This window comes from Halichoerus grypus, chromosome 6 (genome assembly GCF_964656455.1).
Source record: "Halichoerus grypus chromosome 6, mHalGry1.hap1.1, whole genome shotgun sequence".
In the NCBI taxonomy this organism is placed as follows: domain Eukaryota; kingdom Metazoa; phylum Chordata; class Mammalia; order Carnivora; family Phocidae; genus Halichoerus; species Halichoerus grypus.
The window spans coordinates 33,396,087-33,417,664 of NC_135717.1; the positions used below are offsets into that span (position 1 = coordinate 33,396,087).

The following is a 21,578-nucleotide window of genomic DNA, read 5'->3' on the forward strand; positions in this document are numbered from 1 at the left end:
AGACAGAGGTCTGCGCCAAAACCCTTTGCAACACAAACACCCCCTCAACCTGGGTTCAGAAGGTGTGGGGCCCCCCGACCTGAGGATTAAGAACCAGTGAAGCGAGGCCACCTGTACTTGCTGGCCTGTGGTGTCTCGTAGGGTAGGCACTCAGTCTGTCTGAAAACAGGGTCACGCGCAGGTGTGGACAACTCTTGCCCTGAAAACTAACCATCTCACAGCACAAAAGCTCCACCGCGTGTTTAATACCTATCCCTCCGGTTTTAAACTGCACTGGAACATGGTGAAATCAGTCCATTTCCAAGACTGGAGATTCTAAGTTCATCTCCCACAATGACTTATGTCCCCCCAAGTGTATTACCCAATGCTAACTCCTAAATATCCATCAATCAACCTGCATATCTTTTAATGGCTGCATACATGAAAGACAAGTATTAGGAAGGTTACACTCCAAAACTATTCAGGTTTTACCTTTGGGGGGAACAAATTACAAGAGCCTTTATATTAATGTCTAACATTTTAATTCTCCTTACAAAAATGCATGTGTATTAGTTTTTCTTAATGTGCCGTTGCAAAAATTATCAGCCACATCCCAGAGCACTCAAGGGCTCCCCTGATGGGGAGGCAGATTATAGGTGTAGATGTAAACGCACCCAAGGAATTGCGGTCTTGAGCTTCACATCATTTCTTTTTTTCCAATATACCTATTTCACAGACGATGAAACCAGCCCAAAGAGGTAAACTTACCCAGGTTCTCACACCCAGTTTAAGTGGTGGAGTCAGCATTCAAATCCACAGGATTTCGAGCAAAGATTCTTCCTTCAAACAAGGGGCAAAAAGCAAATGAAAATGGTAAGATCACCCCTACCTGCAAATGGTACAGATACCTGACACTGGCTCAGATGTAGGGAGAACCATGTGGATGCTTTCATTAACCGGTACTTTGCAGAAGGTCCTTTGGTAGGACCCATTAATATTTTAAATCTGAATTCCTTTGAACCGACCATTTTTACCTGCAGAAATGGATCCTACAGAAATTTAAAGAAACTACAATGTTCACTACTCTACTACCGCTAATTATGAGAAGCTAAAGGCCCATCCATAGAAGGGAGTACCATTCAGTCATAAAATCATCAGCATATATATTCTGATGCAGGAAAGATCTGCGCACACACTGTAAGCAGCTGTGTGGCTGGACTTCGGGGAGTTTTAAGTGTTTCTTCAAAGCATTAATGCCATACAAATGCAACGGAGAGGTCCTCGGAAACGCAGAACAGCATCAGGGAGACTTCCCAATTTCCCAAGGACCACCCGATCCATGTTGGACCCCCCAAACCTGCTGGGTGTCCTACCTAGGCTGCCGTCTGCTGAACTTCACAGAGAACGTGCAGGTGTGTAGCAGGAAGTTCAAGCCTGGATCTCAGCGCGTCACACGCTTCGGCGCAAACTCAGAGAGACAGGATGGCCAGCCTGGGGGTGTGGGCCTGCTGCTCACTCTGAGATGTCAAACGTTACACACCGCTGCAGTGAGGAGTCTGCAAGCTGGCCGTGGTGAGGTCAGGTCATCTGAACAGAGTGGGAACAACTTTCAAGGAGGGGGAGCAGGTACTACGGACATCTGACCACAACCACCTCCTTTAACTAAATTAAACGGATGAACCTTCAGTTTCTTGTAATTTTAGAATATAAACAACGGCTTCTCTGGCAGAACCTTTCAACTCATGCCCCCACACCCCAACCCGGAGAGTCCAGAATATAGCTCTGAAGATCCCCCACCCTGTAACTAGACACCTAGGTAGTCATTCTCATGAAGCAGCAGGCTCTAACAAACAATATGGAATCAAATGCAACGAGTGAGGTAAATATACTAACATAGTCACCATACCCCTCAAAAGATCATGCCAAAAATTTAGTGATTTATTCATAATACTTTTCTAAAATTAACTCTGCAGCCCGTGTTCCCAACTAGGTCCCCAGCTCCCTCCATTTCCAAATCATCCCTTGGTGTCTTGCACCTTCATTGCACTGAGGTTGGCTCATCCTCTGTCGGGCCCTGGCCACCCCCTCTGACTTACACAGAAGAAGCCAGCCCCACTTTCACGGCTGGAGGGAACCCCTACGGCCCAAAGACACGGGCAAATTTAATGTGCTCCAATAGCCCCTAGGGGGGCAAAAAAAATTAAGAAGGCTGGTTCTTTTCTAAAAGCCTGAACTTGATTACATCAAAAAAGTTAATTCAGATGTGATGACCAAAACAAAACTGCAGACAAGCCCCATAGTTTTTTGGTTTTTTAAATTATTTATTCATTGAATGATTTAAGGTGTGTACCACTACTCCAGTTGGGTAAACCACATTGAAGAATTTGACTGCGGGTCTTTAGACTCAGCCAAATGCTTTCCATTAATTTTGCTCTATAAAATACTAAACATTATAATTAAGTTTTTAATGCTTCAGCCATGCTCAGAACACTGCAGTATAAGGATGAACTCAACCCACTCATGCCAAGTTAGGGTGACGAGAACAGATCTAACGAGCCATGATGTCTAAAAGAATCCGAGAACCTAGCTGAAAAGATAAAGGGAGGTTCTGTTCCCCCAAAGTAAACTGTTAAGTTTTAAAATTCAGCCTACACTGTTCTCAAGAGACTGAAAAAAAAAATTTCAATGTTATTTAAAAAAGTACCACACAATATGCAATCTTCCATGATTTGTTTGGATCTAAAATGGCACAATCAAAGGCTTCAAAAATCTAGCAGTCAGAACTAAGTCTTCCTATGAGAAGAAACCATTTCCCTTTCTACTCCTAGATCTTAGAGTTACTTTGTGCTCAGGGGGCGCGGGAGAGAGCAATGAGACAGAGCACGCGGAGGAGTTACGAGGAGGTTGACAAACAGCATTTGAGATTAAATGCAGTGGAAAAAAGTAACGAGTGCTAAAGTTTTTAAAAAGTTTAATGGAGCCAATAAGGCATATAAATCGTGTTCTGGCAGACATAAGACCTGCTTTCTCTTACCAAAGAAAATGGCACATGTTTTATCAAAATTTGACAATCAATAGTAAAGGGTACTGAGATTAAGCGTCAGAGCACCAACTAAAACAAAACAACCAAAAATAAAAAACTGTTATTCAACTCAGAGGGAGGAACTAGAACCAGGGCATAAGGGGGAGGTTATACAGCTGTTCCTCAATCTCAAAAGCCTTTAGGAAGAGGAGTTCTGGCCGCTTGTGGGCAACGCTTCACACCACCAAATGCCAATTCCAGAATCTAAATTGACAACGATAGAAAAACAGTAACTCCAAATGCATTTCTGGGCATAGTCCAAAGGGAAGCTTAAAAGTATTCATAATACATAGGCTTGTCTGTTTCAGGTAAAATGACAGATTCAATGTATCAAACAAAAACTGATCCACTTTTGCAAAAATTTAGAAATACCTCACTTTCGTTCCTAGTTTTAGTATGGAATTGACTTGGTTTTTCTTCTTTTTTTTAAATAAGGTCTAGGTCTATAAGGAGTACAGAACTTCAGTTCACACATTCCATTCACCTCCCACCCAGTCAATGAATATTATGGTTAACTCAGCAGTTTCTTCACAGAAAGATTATTATTAAATGGCTGAAGGAATTGCAAACTTTAACAAAGTGCTGTGAGTAATTACTGGAAAAACCCTTACACTGATTTGCAATGGTCTTTTCAGGATAAAAACAGGAAGTTAACTGATACTGGACTACAAGTTTGCAAGGAAACATTTTCACTGTCCTACTTGATATATAATATAATAATATGATAGAATAAATTACAGTACCTGGCAGGCTGACATCAGTTCTTCATCTAAAAAAGACTATCATTCAGTTCAAGATATTAAAAATGAAGAGGAAACAATCAAACATGCTCTAAAACATTGTGGCTACAAGAGGTCTTACAGGGACTCAACAGAGGGTCTACTCGGAACCTTTATTTAGGTCTACCTAACACCTAGAGAGCCTCCATGCGATTCCATCTCTTAGAGAATGAGATTCCAAACTGCACTTGTTAGAGGAGAGGGACCAGAGAGTGCTACTTAAGTTGTGACCACATTATTAGCAGATAAAAGACCTTTATCTTCTGCCATTCCAATGGAAACTGCACACAAAGTAGGGCATTCATGAAAAAGGTACTACGGGACACGAAAAGACTGGAATACCTACCCTCCCCCAGCATCCATCTCCCTCTTGCTAATACTGAACCGAAAAGGAAGCCCATCCTCAAAGTTCATGATCTCTCTACTTTAGGTCCCCCTTGAATGCAGTCTACGTGTTTACATTTACCATAAGGAACAGTACCCTGCGTGGGAAGTAGTACTTGTCTTTAAACGGGAGTATTTTAAGCCTACAGGGTCAGTATGGGGGCAATTTAATAGTATTGCTACTTTTAGAGCGCTAACACACACAAAGTGAATCCGATAAAGTTCTGTGTATTGATTCAATATTAAGTATTAATTGCATGACCATCATAGCACCTCTTTACATCACACAATCACCAGAATTAGAAACTGCTTGGAAAACTGAAAACAGGGCACAGTCCAATCATTAGAAGTCACGCGCTGTGACTCCAAAGAGCCCAGGTGCATGATCTAGTGCTGCAAAAAAAAAAAAAAAAAAAAATGGAAGCCTGCAGATTTGACAAGGAAGCCAAATCGTGGGTTTGAGATAATTTTAGGAACCTGGCAATACTGTTGAAGCAAAACACTCAACACAGCAGGAAATGGACCAAGGAGAGGAAGGGGGGGGAAAAAGGCATTCTATAACCAAATAAACATCTGATATTTCCTTTCCCTTTGAGAATAAATACAGTTAAGGTCACTTTTAGCCTTGGAACGGATATATGTTTGCCTATGATGATCTTGCTAATGACTACACGATTCTGATGTCCTCTGCTAGGATTATAGTTTTAAGAAAGCCATAGTTACAAGAGGCATCTAAATACCTAGAACTTCCTTTTATGGCAACCACTATAGAATTCACTTGTCTTAAACAGTGAACAAGGGAAGATGGCCTCATGTTTCCTTTGCAATAATATATGTTGAGGATCAAGTGGCTTTCAAGCAGCATGGTGGGTGTGAAAATGTTTGCAGTTTAGATCATTCTGTTGCGTTTATGGGTTGGTGAGTCTGTAATGACATCGCCACACTGGGCTGAGGTACGCTTTCTAGTTCCACCATTGTCCAAGTGGAGTGCCATTTCTTCTGATATGAAAGTGTTCAAATCGACATCATGGAGTCCATTTCTCCTTCGACTAGCATTCGATCCACTGCTTACATGTGTAGGAGAGCCTGGGGTACTCGAACGCACGCTTATACTAGCCATTGCACCACTAAGACCTAGGAAGAAGAAAAAAGGTTTTAGAGTTGCTCGATTATTGAACCCTCTTGAAAGCAACCCACTTTACGTTGAATGTTTCATAGGATCAAAGGATGTCTCCCTGTTTTCTTAAGGGGGGGGGGGTCACCAGGGAGCAGTTTATGTTTTCTTCTGGAAAAACGAATCCATGGGCTTTTGATGTAGATGTTTTATTGGTAATACTACCAATATTTACAATATTGATAATTACCAATTACTGGAAGCTTATTAGGTCGCAAGCACCTTGCTAGGTGTACACACATATCACAAAACCCTCCCACCTACTCTACTCGGTATGTATGTTACTTGTATCTTATGGCTGAGGACAGCAGGTGCTTGCTTTTAAACAGGACAGTTTGGTTATCCAGTTACCATCCCCAACAGATCCTTCCAGTGTGTTTATGTGCACACAGGGGAGAGCAAGCATCATTTCCAGGCCTGAGCGGGCTTGTTCCAACTACCCCTTAAGTTGACTTTATAATTTATCATCCAAAACAGTGCACTCTTGAGCCCAAAAAAGGGGTCATTATTAAAAAGTATGCTGGGACATCAAGTACAAAGTCAGTCTGCCCTTGGACAAATCAAGCTATATGATCACCCAAGGTCTGGACTGTATTTGGTAGATACTCCTTTGGACAGCCTTATTTACCATATATAATCCCTCAGAGGAGGGAACACAAGGATGGTATAAAAAAAAATCCTGCTGCTTTCAAGGTTGAATTAAATCCAGAATAGACCCAGCAACTCATTGTTGGACACTCATTCCTTAGACTCTTGAATAGCTAAGGAGGCAAACATATGTTCCACTCTGAAATGTATAGGATAAACCTGTGAAAGGAACAAGTGAGGCCAGGAAACATTAACCAGTGTTGAATTTGAAAACCTCACGTCACGGACAGTGGATGTGCCTTATGAACTTCCTCTTACATTATTCTAGCCTCACACAGGGATTGTGTTATTGCTGGACTATTACAGAGTATATCTAATATAATCCATGTTCCCAAAGAGCATAACTTGTATCTTAGATTTTAAAATAAGCTTACCGGTTGGTTTGGTAGGGGCCCATTCTTTCTAATTTTATACTCTATAAATGTGATTTAAATTTGAACATTAAGTCGAGAAAAAATCCTCTGCTTTCTACGACATCAAATCAATAAATTCCCTTCAACATTGTTCTTACACTACAAATACTCTGTGAACATTCTCAGGCCCGTGGCCTCAACAGTCTCCCTTAGGATGATCCTGTTCTGCAGCCCACACCTCTTCTTACTGCTCTCAAACTCCCTCCCTGGTACCAATCAGCCCCCTCACTGCTCTCCCTGTGGAAGATGCGTCCTCCCTCCCCACTGGTGGCCAGAGGAAGGCTGATCACACCCCTCTTTAGCTCCACACCGTTCCAAGGCTGGTGCCTATAAAAAAAAAAAAAAAAAAAAAAAAAAAGACAAAGGCACTAATCTCGGAGCACTTCCTGTGTTAGGCGCTACGTACTTTTAAATTTCATCCTCAAAATAATCCTCTGCCATCTGTATTACCAGTTTTGCGGATGAGAAACCGAGGTTAAGAGGTTAAGCAAGCGACCCAAGGTCACACAGCCAGTGAGCAAGAGCTGGGGCTCAAACACAAGCACGATCTAAGATCTCCCCTTCACTTTGACCCTGCCCCTTAAGGTCAACATTTCAGCAGGAAGTGGCGACAGGGTCTAGGGTCTGGCCTGCCTCAGGCCTCACTTAACAGTTAGCTTCTCTCCCTTCTTGCCCTCTGCACTCCTACAGGGAGAGCGTGGATGTGCGCTGCCAAAGCAAAGGACCTGCGGTTCCTTCTGAGGATCTCTTTCCGAGGGTCGGGCCTGTACCTCCCAATATTTGCTCCTGCCGACTGAGGCCCCTAGTTCCTTAGCAGCTCCTGCCCACTCAGGCTTCTTTCCTGGTTCTCCTACCTCTCTCCTTTTTTAGTCTCTTGCTGGCTCCTCTTCCCTCCTGCTTGAAACTCTCCGCTCCTTCCTGTTCTCCAGCCTGACAGTTCCATCAGTGGCCTCTGTGGGCTTCTCTTCTGCCTCTGACAGGTTGGTGTCACCCAGGGTGGTGTCCTTGACCCCTGAGCTTACCTACAGGCATCGTTTTCCACAGGAGCAGGCATTTCTCCTGAGCTCAAGGACCCATCCGTATTTCTAACTGCCTGCTGGACATCTCCAGTGTAACACCAAAAATGAACCACGCTTCCTCCTCAGCCCACATGGGCTTATTAAACATACAGGAAAAGGGAAAGAAACGTCCTGGGCTCATCTTACACAGTGCAATAGGATCTTTTGTCTCTTCCTATTGACAGGGTCGTTTCATCTCTACCTAATGCCCTCGGTGCCTGGCACACAGCATTCACCGAATTCTAAAAACAGGAGGGTGCGTCAAAGCCCTGCCCATTTTGAAACCCACTGAAATCCAAAGCTGCTGACGTTCATTCACCTCTCCAACGCCAGGAAACAAACCCAGGTGGTTTTCCTCTTAAATCTTTGCCATCGAGTTTTAAAAAACTCAATTATTCCCAAATTGCTGGCATTTCTTTCCAGCTCTCCACCAGTTTGAGGGGAGAGCTGTGCTTTCTTTTTTCTAACCTAGCAGTCCATAACCAACTACTAAAAGGTGTCCAAGAACTTAAGACAATAACCTTTTCATAGCTGTTTCATAATGCAGGAAGTCCTAAGGAGATTACACTGCAAAATGTGGGCCTTCAGCACGAAACTGGGCTACTTCAATAATTAAACTGAGGATCCCTTTATCATTTGAAACCACCAAGAGAACTCAACAACCCCCACCCCCCGCCCCAGAATCCCTCTTGTTAACATGGCAACGTGTTTTAACACCTAAGGGACAAATACCCAAGGCTCACAAAATACTCCACCAGAAGTGAACAGGCACATCAAGCAAACACTTCTATTGCTTCCACTGCTATTCTCCATGAAAAAGAAGAGATATTAAATTATCAATTTGGTCAATTTGAAAATTCCCCAGTAACTGCTGGAAATTCACAATCTTTTTTCTGTTGGGTGTATGACTCGGGGCTTAGTTTGGAAGCTAAAGTCAAGTCACAATGTGCCACATTACCTGCTTCCTATCTACTCTCAGCAGTGAAAATTCTTCTCAAAGTTTAACGATCTAAAATCTTCCCCAAAAAGACTTTTCAAAAGTGTCAAAAAAAAAAAAAAATTAAGATGAACAACCAAAAAATATATTATTTTAAACAGCCCAAATTTTATTTTATAAACCAATGACAGCTACTGGAAGATGCTTCAGGAAACCTTAGCTAAGCCACATGATCAGGCCTATACAAGTACAGAGAGTCTAGACATGCTTCAGAACTAAAAACTAAGTTGTACGGCCCAAGGGCATACAACTTAATTTCTACCAAAACACACTTTTTCAAAAGGGCTATGGGAATATCAATTGACAAAAGCAGCAGAACAAGTAGTATGATTAGACAGAAAAGTCTCCATTGCTTAATACAAGATAAACTCAATCAGTTTTAGTTTCTGCATCCATTTTAAATGATTAGTGCAGGAGTAAGAAAAAAAAAAAAAGATTAGGATGATTTCATCATACTTTGAAAAGAAAGCTCCCACTGGAGCTAAAACAAAGTCACAGTCCAGGTTATAGGAATCTATGTTACATGGTCAGTTGTTAAAAATAGCACATAACTATTATTTTCATACCAAATTCATGCTTGAGATAGTAAGAAAATCCTGTTTCCAGAATTAATTCCACGTCATTCCAGTTTCCCAGCACGGAGTCAGGTCACAGGCACGGAAAGATCAAGTGCAGAACCGGCCCACCTCCCTTCCTCTGTCCGGCAGCCCGTGGCCTGGGGGCTGCATCTACACTGTCTACTCGCTCCCCAACCCCCTGCAGCCTGCAAGGGCAGAGGGCCAGCCCTGGAGGAGAATACACGGGCTGTCATTACGGTCGATCCACTCAGCACAGGCTCAGGACCCTGGGCAGATATGCTCCACCAGTTCTCCCATCTCCAGTATGAAAGGAGGGATGTGAAATCCCCACCATTTGAACAAAGTGAGAACTTCCTGACTGGAACCCCAGGACACTGGCATTCTTGCATTTCAAATGAATTGCGCTATTCAAGTGGGTAGCGCTCCCTTTGCAGAGTGGTGTTCTGAGGTTTTAAGCAAGCAAGCACTTGTGTGTAAAATGTCGTGTTTTAAATGCACCAGGGAAGGAGTTCAAATTATGGAAAAAGGAATTCTACTAAGATTTTAGTAATTTGAAGTAGATACCACTCCCCACCCCAATATGTAAATTGTAATACGGAATTTTTATTGAAGTAAAGCACACTAAATCAAACCAATTACAAAGATACATGTGTCACACCAAGAAAACATTTTCAGTTATGCTGACAGCCCAATGCTTTCAAATTTTTCAAAGACAGTTTTAATGCCATGGGAAAAATGCTCACGACGTTAAAATGAAAAAAGCAAGATACAGTACCATATATTCAGTATGATCTCAACTATGAAATAGTTTTAATATTTATACATTGAAAAAAAGACTGAAAGAAAATGCACCAAACATTTAACTGTAGTTATCTCTATATAGTGGGATAACAAGATACTGAATTTTTTACTTTTCGGAAATTTTCAAACTTTCCAAGAGAAACTGGTATTTATAAATCAGAAAACTAGCGGAAAAATTAAACTCAAATGTTAAAGTGCTTCATAACTACCAGTACTAGGTGAGTAAACTGACTGAGGCATGGCTACATGGACTCCTTTTCACATCAATGAAAAAATGTCCAGCAAAATTTTACTGCAAGTTCAAAACAATTTCATATCAATGATGTTGGTAGCTTTAGTTAAGTCCTACTCTGGAAACTTCAGCAGCTAATATCTAATCTTAATATACAGAAAATGCCAACTTTTCATCAAAAATGTTAATTGCCTTCATTGTTCTTGTTCTCAAAAGCTGGCTTGAACAAAGGCCATAATTTAGAAATTCCAGCCTGCAGAGGAATTTTAATTAAAGAAGATTCTGTGAAATAATCAATTTTAAGCAATTAAGTGATGAGATTGCTTTGGTGCATTAATCTCTTACATCTTAATTTCCAAGTAAGTTTTTAAAATATTTTACTGTTAAGTAACTATCAACAGTTCTATTATTTCATGAAGATGCAGACTGCAACATTCAACACGCATTTATTAAGTCCCTACTACTGTGTTCCACATGCTGTACTAGAAGTACAGACAGGCAAGAGAAGGAAGGACTGTGACGGATGGATCAAAATCCCCCATAGGTCAGTTCCAGTTAGTCCTCTGCAACGGAAAGTTACAAGGAGTTTCATGTATACTATACTTGTTAGCTATCAAATATTTGTTTCTAAATTATTTAGCTCTATGGATGGAAGGGGACAAGAGTGATAAGGAAAGGGGAAGAAACAGAACCAAACACAAATACTTAAATTTCTTCTTAAATGTATTGGATCTCAGGTATCTAGCAAATTCTATCAACAATCAATTTTGTTCTCACCAAAATTCCTTAACTTTTCTTCTGTACTGCTCTAGTGCACAACACAGGTCCAAAGAATGTTTTCTGATAAATTAGCAAAAGCTACAAAAACCTGTGCTCAGGGAACAAAAACCCTATTGGTTCAAGCTGCCTGGAATCCACAGGTTTCCATAAACACTAGGAGAAGAAGGGATTAGTTTTATACATTGAGTATTAACAAATTAGGAATTTGCCTTACATTTTTCCTAGGTAAAAATTCCTATCTGACCTTTTATGATTTTCTGAAAAAGCCCTACACCCAGTTCCTCCAGATCCAAGAACCTTTCAAGCAATTTAATGATTTATTTAAAAGACTAAGGATAACCATGTATGTTAGCCCAGAGAAGACCTTGTTAGGCAAAAAAGGAGGAGCCAGAAATGGAGTTTATTAACACTCCTAGTGCAATGGTACTGTGTCTCAATCTGACTGCCTGTGTTCATATACCTCAAATGCTCTAACACAATTCTACCAGGCTAGAAACTCCTCAAGGATATTATGTAACTCATCTTTGTATCACAGGCCCCTACCACTAGCCTCTAATAAACAGTGCTTAGTGTTTAGTGTTCAGTAAATGCTGGGCACTAGAAAAGGCTACAAAATGACAATATATACTTTATTTTTAAATCACCACCACTTCCAAAGAAGGATTTGAACTGCAGAAATGAGAACTAGTAACACCACATCCACCAAAAGGGAGGGTTTCAAACTAAAAAGGGTTCAGATTGCAGACTTCACTACTTAGGAGCTGCTGTATTAACTCACTAAGTGCTTTCTTTAAAACAACAAACTTTGTTTCTTTCCTTTGTTTGAAATTCTCCAGGGTCACATTAAAGGCTAGCCTGCCTAAGCCCCTTTCAGTACTTACACTAGTGAATTTAAACACGAAAGGAACTTAAAACTGGGCAAGGTGAGATCCTAAAGTCAAGTGCCAATGACAGCAATTCCCACCAGCGCCTATTATGACACCACACCCTGCGTGCGAGGGGCCTGTGAGTGTGAACGGATGGAATTTTACAGAAGGGACAACCCAGGCCCAGTGAGGTTGGTTCCTAGTACCTCAGTCAAGAATGTCATCAAAATGACTTTTGGAACTAAAACCAAGTGTTTCTGATCTGTATAGGGACAGTCTGAACCGCAGCCAGGAACCTACAAAGACCATCTATGAGATGATGTGAGCGAGGCGGTTTTGAATAAGGTATCAAAAGAGTGAAGTCTGCCTTGGCATCCAACTGCTTCTCTCAGCCTGGTCTCTCACTTCCCTTCCATGAACACACGCCCCATTCCTACTCTGGACCCTTTTCACCTAACCCCCGCCCCAATAATGAACAAAACTCAGAACGAGGAGACCAGATTTCAATCTAAGGCTTTCCAGACATAACAGTAGCTTGGGCAAGGCAACTGAGAATCTGTCCATCCAGTAGAAAGAGAATAGCACCAACTTCATTATAACAACATGAAAAATGAAAAAAAAAAGCTCCAGATCCTAGCAAGTAACCTAAGTAATTAACAGTAAGTTTTACATTATCCTTCCCCTCTGTAGTGATATACGCAATTTAAAAGGCCATCCTTACTGAAAAGGGAGGGGAAAAAAGTATCTTCAGAGGCTAACCCGAGCTCCAGGTCTACTTTTGCAGTGAAATGCCACCCAGAGGCAAAGAGGGCGCTCATAGGACTTAGAACTAATCAGAAGTCCCCCTTCTCTCAAGGTAAAAAAACAGTGTTGTGAAAGGGTAGGTAGGTACTTTGCTTAGTTTCTCAATCTAACACCTTACAAAGTATATCACCTTCCACAAAGGAGGAGATTGCCTTGGAAAAGTTAACCATCTTGCCCAAGGTCATACTGAGAATGTAGCCTACCTACCTAACAAAAAAGCCTAACCACTCTTTCTACTAAAGTGAACCAGAAATACAGCAAGTCACGAACCATTCACTTCAAGCCTACTTAACGAGATTCACTTATGGTGAGAAACCCAAGACAGAAAATGCATGTATTGTCTGATGTCTTTAGAGAAGAAAAATCTTCTTTCCCACCCAACCCCCAGACCCATGGGGGAGGGACCACAAATGTACAAATATGGAGGCACAGTGGTTAAGAGCATGCACTTGGAGACAGGCAGATCTGGAGTATCTATTCTACCACTTACTAATCTGTTCCATCGAAGCCAAATAAGCCCCCCTCTTCATCAACAAAATGGCAATAACTCAAGGCAAGTGCAGGATTAAATGAGAACCTCCTTAGCAGAATGTTGGCACAAAGTAAACATTAACGTAGCTGTAATGGTGCATCATCATCAAGCCCCATTCAAAGTCTCAGTTGTTCTAATTTAAGGAGTTTCCTTTGTAGCTCTCCTAAGGTATGCACCATTCCTTCTATCCTCACTGCAGTCATCCCGAGATCTGTGATCCTCAACTCTTCCTAAAGGTTCTCTGGCCCCACTGTGTTGTATCCATACACGTAACAGACCTCTGAACTCTGATCAACTCAGAACACATCTACACCAGGTTCTTTGCCAGGTTCTGTTAAAGCCAGAAGCTTTAAGACAAGGCCCTGCCCTCAGGTAGCCCCAATCTATTGGGAGGGACAGCCACAAGGAGAGAACAGACTAACAGCTCAAGGAAGGCTTCAGAAGGGAGATCTGCAAGAAAGCTTCATTTTGGAAGAGGCGCTTGATCCATCTTTAAGTATGAGCAGGCAGAGGGAAAGATCTGGGAAAAGAGCATGGAGGTGTTTCCACAGATGAGACAGTATGGCTAAGGTATCTGACCCAAGGTCAAGACCCAATTAGAAAGGTCTTGCAATGCCATGCTGAGTTCTGACTGCAACCTATCAGCTGTAAACAAAGGTTATTTTTCAGTGAAGTGACAAGATGGGAAAAGACTACTCCAGTGGGAGTGGGCTGGCGACTGGGTCATCCCAGGGCCAGGACACAAGAGCAGGAAGATTATTCCAGGAGCCCAGTCCTCATCTCCTCCAAAAAGCCTTCTCTTAATGCACGGCCAGGCTGCGTAGTAAAGTGTCCCTTTCTGCCCCTAGAATATCTTACACATACCACATTTATGCCATTAAAATAAAATTGTCCAAGTATGTGTTGGCCTCAACAGAAAAGGAAGCACTCACTCTTCATTTATACACTCCCAGAGATGGCACAGACACATATATCCATCTGAATGGCTCAATGAGGAAAAGATGGGTATTTGCTAACGGGGCTAGAAGGACTGCAGGCATCTATGTGAGACAGATGCAGGGATGTTGTGGTATGGACATCTGCCAGAGGACAACGGAGCACATGCACCAGGCACTCAGGAACAGGGGCCTACAAGTACAGGGCCTTGCAGGAGGCGGTTAGAGCTTGAGACCTGGAGAGTGTAATCTAAGTCAGTGAAAGAGCCTGAGGAAAGATCGAGGCTGAAAGAGCCTATGAAGAAAAAAAAAAAAAAAAAACGAAGAAAAGAAAAGCTCCAAATGAGAAAAGATGCCTGAGAGGTAGAATGAGAAAGGGAGACTGAGAACCACAAAACGGTCCAGAGGACTTTAGGTCCATCTGAAATCTTCTGTTACATTAAAAACAAGGTGGCAGGTACTAATTCAGCACTTGGTAACTTTTTGATGTTCTTATTTTAAGACAAGGATTAACAAGGCAAGGACAAAAATCAGTTTAACACACACTTACGTATTTCTCTGACTTCTTGGGAAGTTTAATATCCAAATGCCTAGATCCCATGGTACACAGGAAAAAAAGCAACCTATATTGCAGACCAGTGCCAAATAAAGCACTGGATGATATTCTTTAAGCCTCAATAACCAACAGATTTGACTGAAACTACTGGATAACCATTAACTGATGTATGTATGACTGAAATTTTGTTAAGTCCGAGGCTGACACATACTAATCAGAAGATCTTACTCATTATCACACCCTCAGTGTCTAAGGAAATAAATGTTCTACAAGTATCTTACATCTTTGCCATTTTTCTTTAAATAAAATGCTTATTTTAGATGTATATAGGTGTGTTTGGTACAGGAAAGTATTTAGGAGCTGATTAAGAAAAACTATGGGGGAAAACTGTCCTCTCATAAAAAGGGATAGAATGATGTGACCTTCTACACTCATGTTTGCTCTTTAAAAACTTAGTAAGTATACCTCAATACGCAACTCTTTTCCTATATCCCGCCCCCCCCCACCTTGTAGTCCAAAACCTCATGAATTTAGACTCTCCTTCCAATGCAGATCCTTAAGAACTTCAATTTGACTTCAACTACATTTCACAAATCTGGCTAAGCAATTATATGCAAAACTAAATTCTGACAAGAATGTCCCCTACTCAAGATGTCTCCAAATACATTTTAGAAGATCATCTGGGCAGTTTTCACTTCAATTTACAGATTATCCAGGAACTCAGATCACGAGGACACCTGGTTACAAAGCTGGTCATTAATTGCTTTATAATTTAGTCAACAATGCCCTATCACTAGAAATCATTCAAATCACTTTAAACACTCAAACCAGACTAGCATTCTCCTCAACACACTGATGTTTTCTAAAACCACTAAGCACAAAACTCAGTGTAATTTGTTTCTGTATACTCTTCCAAGGGGCCGTATTACTTGACCACAACAGTGTTTTAACTACGGGAATTCAGTGTAGGAACCTTAGAGTTAAGAGTACACAGAGTCTCCAGTATATCCTGGACTGGTGCTACTTGAAGTCTACTAAAGGGAAAGATTATTTTTCTACACAGCTTTAAACTTCCTTGAACCTCACAATTTAAATATAAGTCAAGATTATAAAGTCTCTTCTTAAAACTACATTGTTACTAAAACTCCAAAAATTCAGGAAAATAACAAATCACAAGCTTAACAGTCAAAAAAAAAAGGGGGGGGGAGACCTGGCACTTTTTACAAGGTATACAACTGCACTAAGATTTTATAATAGGAGTGGCATTTGTGTGTCTTAAAACTATCTTCTAAAGTATAGTATGATACAGAAAAAAAACTTTAACGAGAGAGGAATGGAATGAATCATAAATGCACCTAACAATAAAGAAAATCAGAATGCTTAGAAACAACCACATCCAGCCCTACCGTTGTGGACAGGCTGGTCACCTGTCACTACACACACTTCCAGTCATTTGTTCCAAACTTAATGGTAAAAGAGGTGAAATCTGTAACTGAGTAAGAACAAATCGACCTTGTTTTTGCCTGAGTTTGAGAAGTTCTGATGGCATGACTATTCCCCTACATTAGAAACAGCCAGCAGTGCTAAGTACTGCATCCACACATCAGGGACTTTCTTGCAATAAATGTCTGTGTTTTTAACTTATCATAAACTATCAAAAGGAAAAAACACTTTTTTCAACCCCATGCTCTGATTAGGGTTTTAGGTAAAGAATCAAGGTCTGCCAAAGAGAACAAGAATCTGTATAAGCCTTAAAGCTTCAAGGATATAGAAGCCCTCTGCATTTCTATCCCACCCTTTTTAATACCAGGTTACTTAGTTTTAGATGACCTATACTATGGCCCAGAAATGTTCACTTTCAACAGGCCTCCTGAGCTAACTCACTAATTACTTCTCTCCTCTTATATCACCTGCATCATGCATGTTTCCTGTTCAGTTCCAACTAAGTCTCATTACTTTGTTGTTCTTTTATTTTTACAGCAGTATTAAATGTCATGTAAACACCTCTTCCAGCTCTACTTGTAATCTGTATTAGAGAGGGACAAACAACAACAGACTTGTTGACTACACACCCCCAGGCTTCTTCAGTAATACTTAATAAAGCCCTGAGGTCTGGCAGGTCTAGCCTGGGGAGATGGTGACAGACTGTCCTGACAGTCCTGACTATCAAAGCAAGGACCTAAGGGACAACAGACATAAGCAAAGTCACTTATTCTTATATCTGTCCATTCCCACTTGGGTCATCAACTCTCACCCCCTTTACAGGCACACTCAGTAACTCAGAGTGTCAAAGGGAGTTCCCACGATAACAGCCCAACAATTACCTGCCTCACTTGCCTGCCACTGACCAGGCTCTCCAGGCAGTCAGCAATGTAACAGAATTCTTAAGACACAAGAACTTCCTCTTTGACTCAGAATAGTAAGAAAACATGTACAATAGTAAGTGTAAAGCAGTAAGGTCTAATCAACGTTGCAAAAGATTCTGTTATTTGTGACACTGATAAGCTCAAACTAGCTTTCTAAAAACATTTTTTAGGATGGGCTAGCTAACATTCAAAAATTGCCCACGTTAAGTTCTTAGCTTACATTCTACTTAAACATTTCTAGAGCACGTAGTTACTGTAATAGACAAAACACAGACAATATATCTGGACCTAAACCTAAATGTGAAAATGGGTCCACAGGCACACTCTTAACCATTTTTCCAAAGAAATATGTTTAAACGGCTTTACCATGCAGAGCTATGGCTTCCCGGAAGGGTTGCAAATCAGTCTCTACAGATGAGCTAGTTTCCGTTGAAGTAGCTCGGTTAGGGGACACTACAGTCAGTCTTGGGGGAGCTCTAGAGTTTCGTGGTGGAGGAACTTTCCCACACAGGAAGCTGATCAAATCTTCTCTACGAATAGTTCTTCTGCGTTTTTTAACCCAAGCCAACACATCCTTATTGCGTCGCTGATAGCCAATCTGAATTCCAATATCAAAACTTCGTTGATGAGTATCCACGCTTTCTGTTAGGAAAAAAGAACAAGAAAAAAGATACATGATGATCAGTAGAGCCAGGCTGCATTCTCTTCTAAAAGAAAACCATTTTACAAGTTAACCAAAATGAGTATCATGAAGTATGGGGTAATCCATTAAACTAAACTGTATTTCATCTACATTTGAAGTGTTACACATGGCATTTAATCTCAATGGTCTAAATTCAGGGTTAACACATCACACAGTCCTAGAGCTTCTGCCTTGTTCTTTAAAAAAATAAAATAAAATTTTTATTTTAGGTTTATTTAAGTAATCTCTACCCCTAATGTGGGATTCGAACTTACAACCCTGAGGATCAAAGGGTGCATGCTCTTCTGACTGAGCCAGCCAGGCGCCCCCCAAAAATAGTAATTTTAAATAGAAAGGACTAGTTTTTATTAGCCAAGTTACCAATTTTAAAATGCTATTCCCTTAAAAATCTTGCTAATAAGCTTAATCTAATTAAGCTAGCCTGTTTAATAATACCAATGATGGGTAAATTATTAAATGTGTATTATTACTATACTCCACTTCACCTGAGAAAAAAGGTAGCAAGAAGACCTTGAGGGGCACCTGGCTGGCTCAGTGATAGAGCATGGGGCGGTTGATTTTGGGGTCATGAGTTCGAGCCCGCCACTGGTGTAGAGATTGCTCAAACAAACAAAAAAGAAACCTTGAAAGTGGTACTAGGGATCCCCCTATTGCAAAGAGGAAACAGCTACTGAGCACTTAGTAACTCTAGCAAGGTCACAGAATATATACAAGAGCTAAAATTTTGCTCCAGAGTCTGTGGTTCTTACCACTAAGCTCTACTCTCCTTCAGAAACAAGAATTCTCAGAATGTGGGCGCCTGGGTGGCTCAGTTGGTTAAGCGACTGCCTTCGGCTCAGGTCATGATCCTGGAGTCCCTGGATCGAGTCCCGCATCGGGCTCCCTGCTCGGCAGGGAGCCTGCTTCACCCTCTGACCCTCCCCCCTCTCATGTGCTCTCTCTCTCTCATTCTCTCTGTCTTAAATAAATAAATAAAATCTTTAAAAAAAAAAAAAAAAAAGAATTCTCAGAATGAATTCTCAGTAGGAGCATCGTTCAACAGATCCTTCAACAGATGACTAAATATTACAGATCACTCAGGCCACCTGCATTTACCATGTCATTTTGGGGATGCACTCCTACTGACAGGTTCAGTACCAAGAATTGGGAACACACTGAAGGCAGCAGCAAACATTTTAGAAATCAAGAGGAAGAATTAATTGATTGACTACTCCACACCAAAACCAAACAGCACAGTGGAAACATTCATTTCCCTACATATACTTTCTCTGTGCTTCCAGTTCCCAACAGTTTCCCATAACTCAAACATTCCCGAAAGACCTTGCCTTAAAAATCTCAGACTGGCCTTCCAGTCTCCCTGTAAATAAATACTACCCCTGTATATAAAGAACGCACGTTTTCAATAAATGATCCCTGACCTATTAGGAAATTTAAGTCACTGCCCTTTATTTTTAGTTGAACTGCTAGGCTCACAGAAACTCACAAGTATACCTTTAATGACATTAAAGACAACAGTTCCATTTATCCCTGGGTCTTTTGTAAGAGCAAGAATTCTTCTGTAGCACAAAGAACCATTCCTCTATTACTTTTCTGGGCCATGATTTTTTTTTTTTTTTAAAGATTTTACTTACTTGACAGAGAGAGACACAGCGAGAGAGGGAACACAAGCAGGGGGAGTAGGAGAGGGAGAAGCAGGCTTCCCGAGGAGCAGGGAGCCCGATGGGGGGCTAGATCCCAGGACCCTGGGACCATGACCGGAGCCGAAGGCAGACGCTTAACGACTGAGCCACCCAGGTGCCCCGTGGGCCATGATTTTTTAATTCCTTATCCAAAACACATAACTCAGAAGACTCTGAAAGGAAAAGCAATAATAGAGTGGTGCTCCAGAAAGAAACAATAATCCAGTACAGAGGATCCCAAGCTGCATGAATTTGCATTATTAAGCAAGACAGCAAGAGGGCAGCACAAGCAGAACTTTAGCACAAGGCCTATTCCTTACATGATCAGTCCTTATTGCTAAAAACTTTTCCAAACAAAAAAATGGAAGAAGCTGTCTATGGGAGCACTCTTAAAAATAGTCTACGGGCGCCTGGGTGGCTCAGTCGTTAAGCGTCTGCGTTCGGCTCAGGTCATGGTCCCAGGGTCCTGGGATTGAGCCCACATGGGCTCCCTGCTCGGCAGGAAGCCTGCTTCTCCCTCTCCCACTCCCCCTGCTTGTGTTCCCTCTCTCGCTGTCTCTGTCAAATAAATAAATAAAATCTTTAAAAAAAAAAAAAAAGCCAACTCCATCACAACTTTGAGAAGTGGATTATTCTTATTCTAAAGATATAAAAAGCACCTTTGGAATTAAGTATTTCTCTGTCTCATTACTAGAATAATGGCAAAGTTACAATGTGAACCAATGGCTTCTGATTTCTCATTTCATCATAAACAAAGCAAGCATGAACTCCATTTTAAAGGTAAATAACACTGGGATGCCTGTGTGGCTCAGTCGGTGAAGCCATCTTCTGCCTTCAGCTCAGGTCATGATCTCAGGGTCCCTGCTCAACAGGGAGTCTGCTTCTCCCTCTCCCCGCCCCCAACTTGTGCTCTAAATCTTTTTAAGAAAAAGATAAATAACATTTAAGAGGATAATATAGCACTTTCCAATCTCTTAAAGACTTAGATAAAGCCAGCCTTAGGAGTAGATAAACTCAAGATGACCTTGGCAAAGCTGTTATCTAGAAGAGTGATTCTGAAAGAGCTGGAAGCATTCGAAGAGAAATCAAAGCTTTGAGCAAAACCTAAGCCCATCCCATAGCACCACAGAAAGGAGAAATGCAAAATGTGAACCTCAAAGCAACCAGGTTTCTACAAACCTGCCCTAACTAAAAGAACTGTTATACTCAAGCTCGTAAGTGGAGAAGTGGGTTCCAAACAGAATGACCAAGGAAAATCTATTTTTTCAAGACCCAAATGGAAGTAGGCCCAGAACTGGAAGTAGAGAGAGGAAATGTTGGAAGCACAGAAGGACTACAAGAAACAAGTCCAAAGCAGGATGAAGCAGGCATGTAAATGTACACCTGGCAAACAGACAGCAGAACCTTCTCCCTCAACTGGATACAAAACTCAAAAGCCAAAGGGAGGGGGCCGCCTGAGGTGGTTATTTAAAAAACTGACAATCCAGGGAAAAAAGCTGGCTACGTTGTGGTTTGAGGACACAAGTCCCAAAAATCAGATCTGCAAGGGCCTGAGGCTTTTTTAAGTAGGCTCCACGCCCCGAGGCTTGAACTCACAACCCTGAAATCAAGAGTCACATGCTCTACTGACTGAGCCAGCCAGACGCCCCAAAGGAGGGCCTGATGCTTCAATCAGATTTGAACAAAGCTGGAAAATACAATATTCCCTGGTTTAGATCAAAGACAGTTATCTAAGTGAGTTGTGATGCTCTTTTAAAATTTACCCAACTAAAAAAAAAATTTACGTAACTGACCAAATCTTTTCACCTCAGAAATTCTGAGCAAGTCTCAACATCAGAACCAACCAAGAACAAACTAAATCAGGCATTCCAAACACTGACTTTTACAGATTAGAAGGTACAGGAAGAGAAAAGCAGATATGACATTTAAGGTCTTCGGGTACCTGCTTTTGCACCACCTGGGCATAATTTGGTTTTATACCATTCACAGCACATCCTGAAAGCCAAATCCAATTACCTTACCACCCAGATTAATCCAATTTCAGTTATTTCCCTAAACAGAAAATCTCATGTTGACACAAAAGCATTTCAAATACAGTCCTTATGTTTAGGACTTTAAACAGTTACTTGGTTGAAAATAAAACCCTCCTATCATACCCTGAACTGAACAGGAGAGATGTGAATACGTATTGGAGAATCCTAGGCATGACTAGGCTAGATTTTAATGTGACCA

The 21,578-nt window shown here is 41.3% G+C and overlaps 1 protein-coding gene across 2 annotated transcripts in view; it reads right to left on the reverse strand.

The window, feature by feature from the left end:
* Window positions 1–498: 498 nt before the first annotated feature.
* Window positions 499–21,578, reverse strand: part of HAPSTR1 (HUWE1 associated protein modifying stress responses) — a 28,980-nt gene continuing 7,900 nt past the window's right edge. The window contains exons 3-4 of one of the 2 annotated variants that reach the window (XM_078074812.1): window positions 17,331–17,606; window positions 499–1,566 (exon numbers count right to left, since the gene is read on the reverse strand). In XM_078074812.1, the coding sequence (XP_077930938.1) occupies window positions 1,505–1,566; window positions 17,331–17,606 (338 nt within the window). In that variant the 3' untranslated portion in view covers window positions 499–1,504. Of the gene's footprint in view, window positions 1,567–2,933; window positions 5,359–17,330; window positions 17,607–21,578 lie in introns of those variants that run through there. The other variant, XM_036074662.2, reaches the window with a different exon arrangement.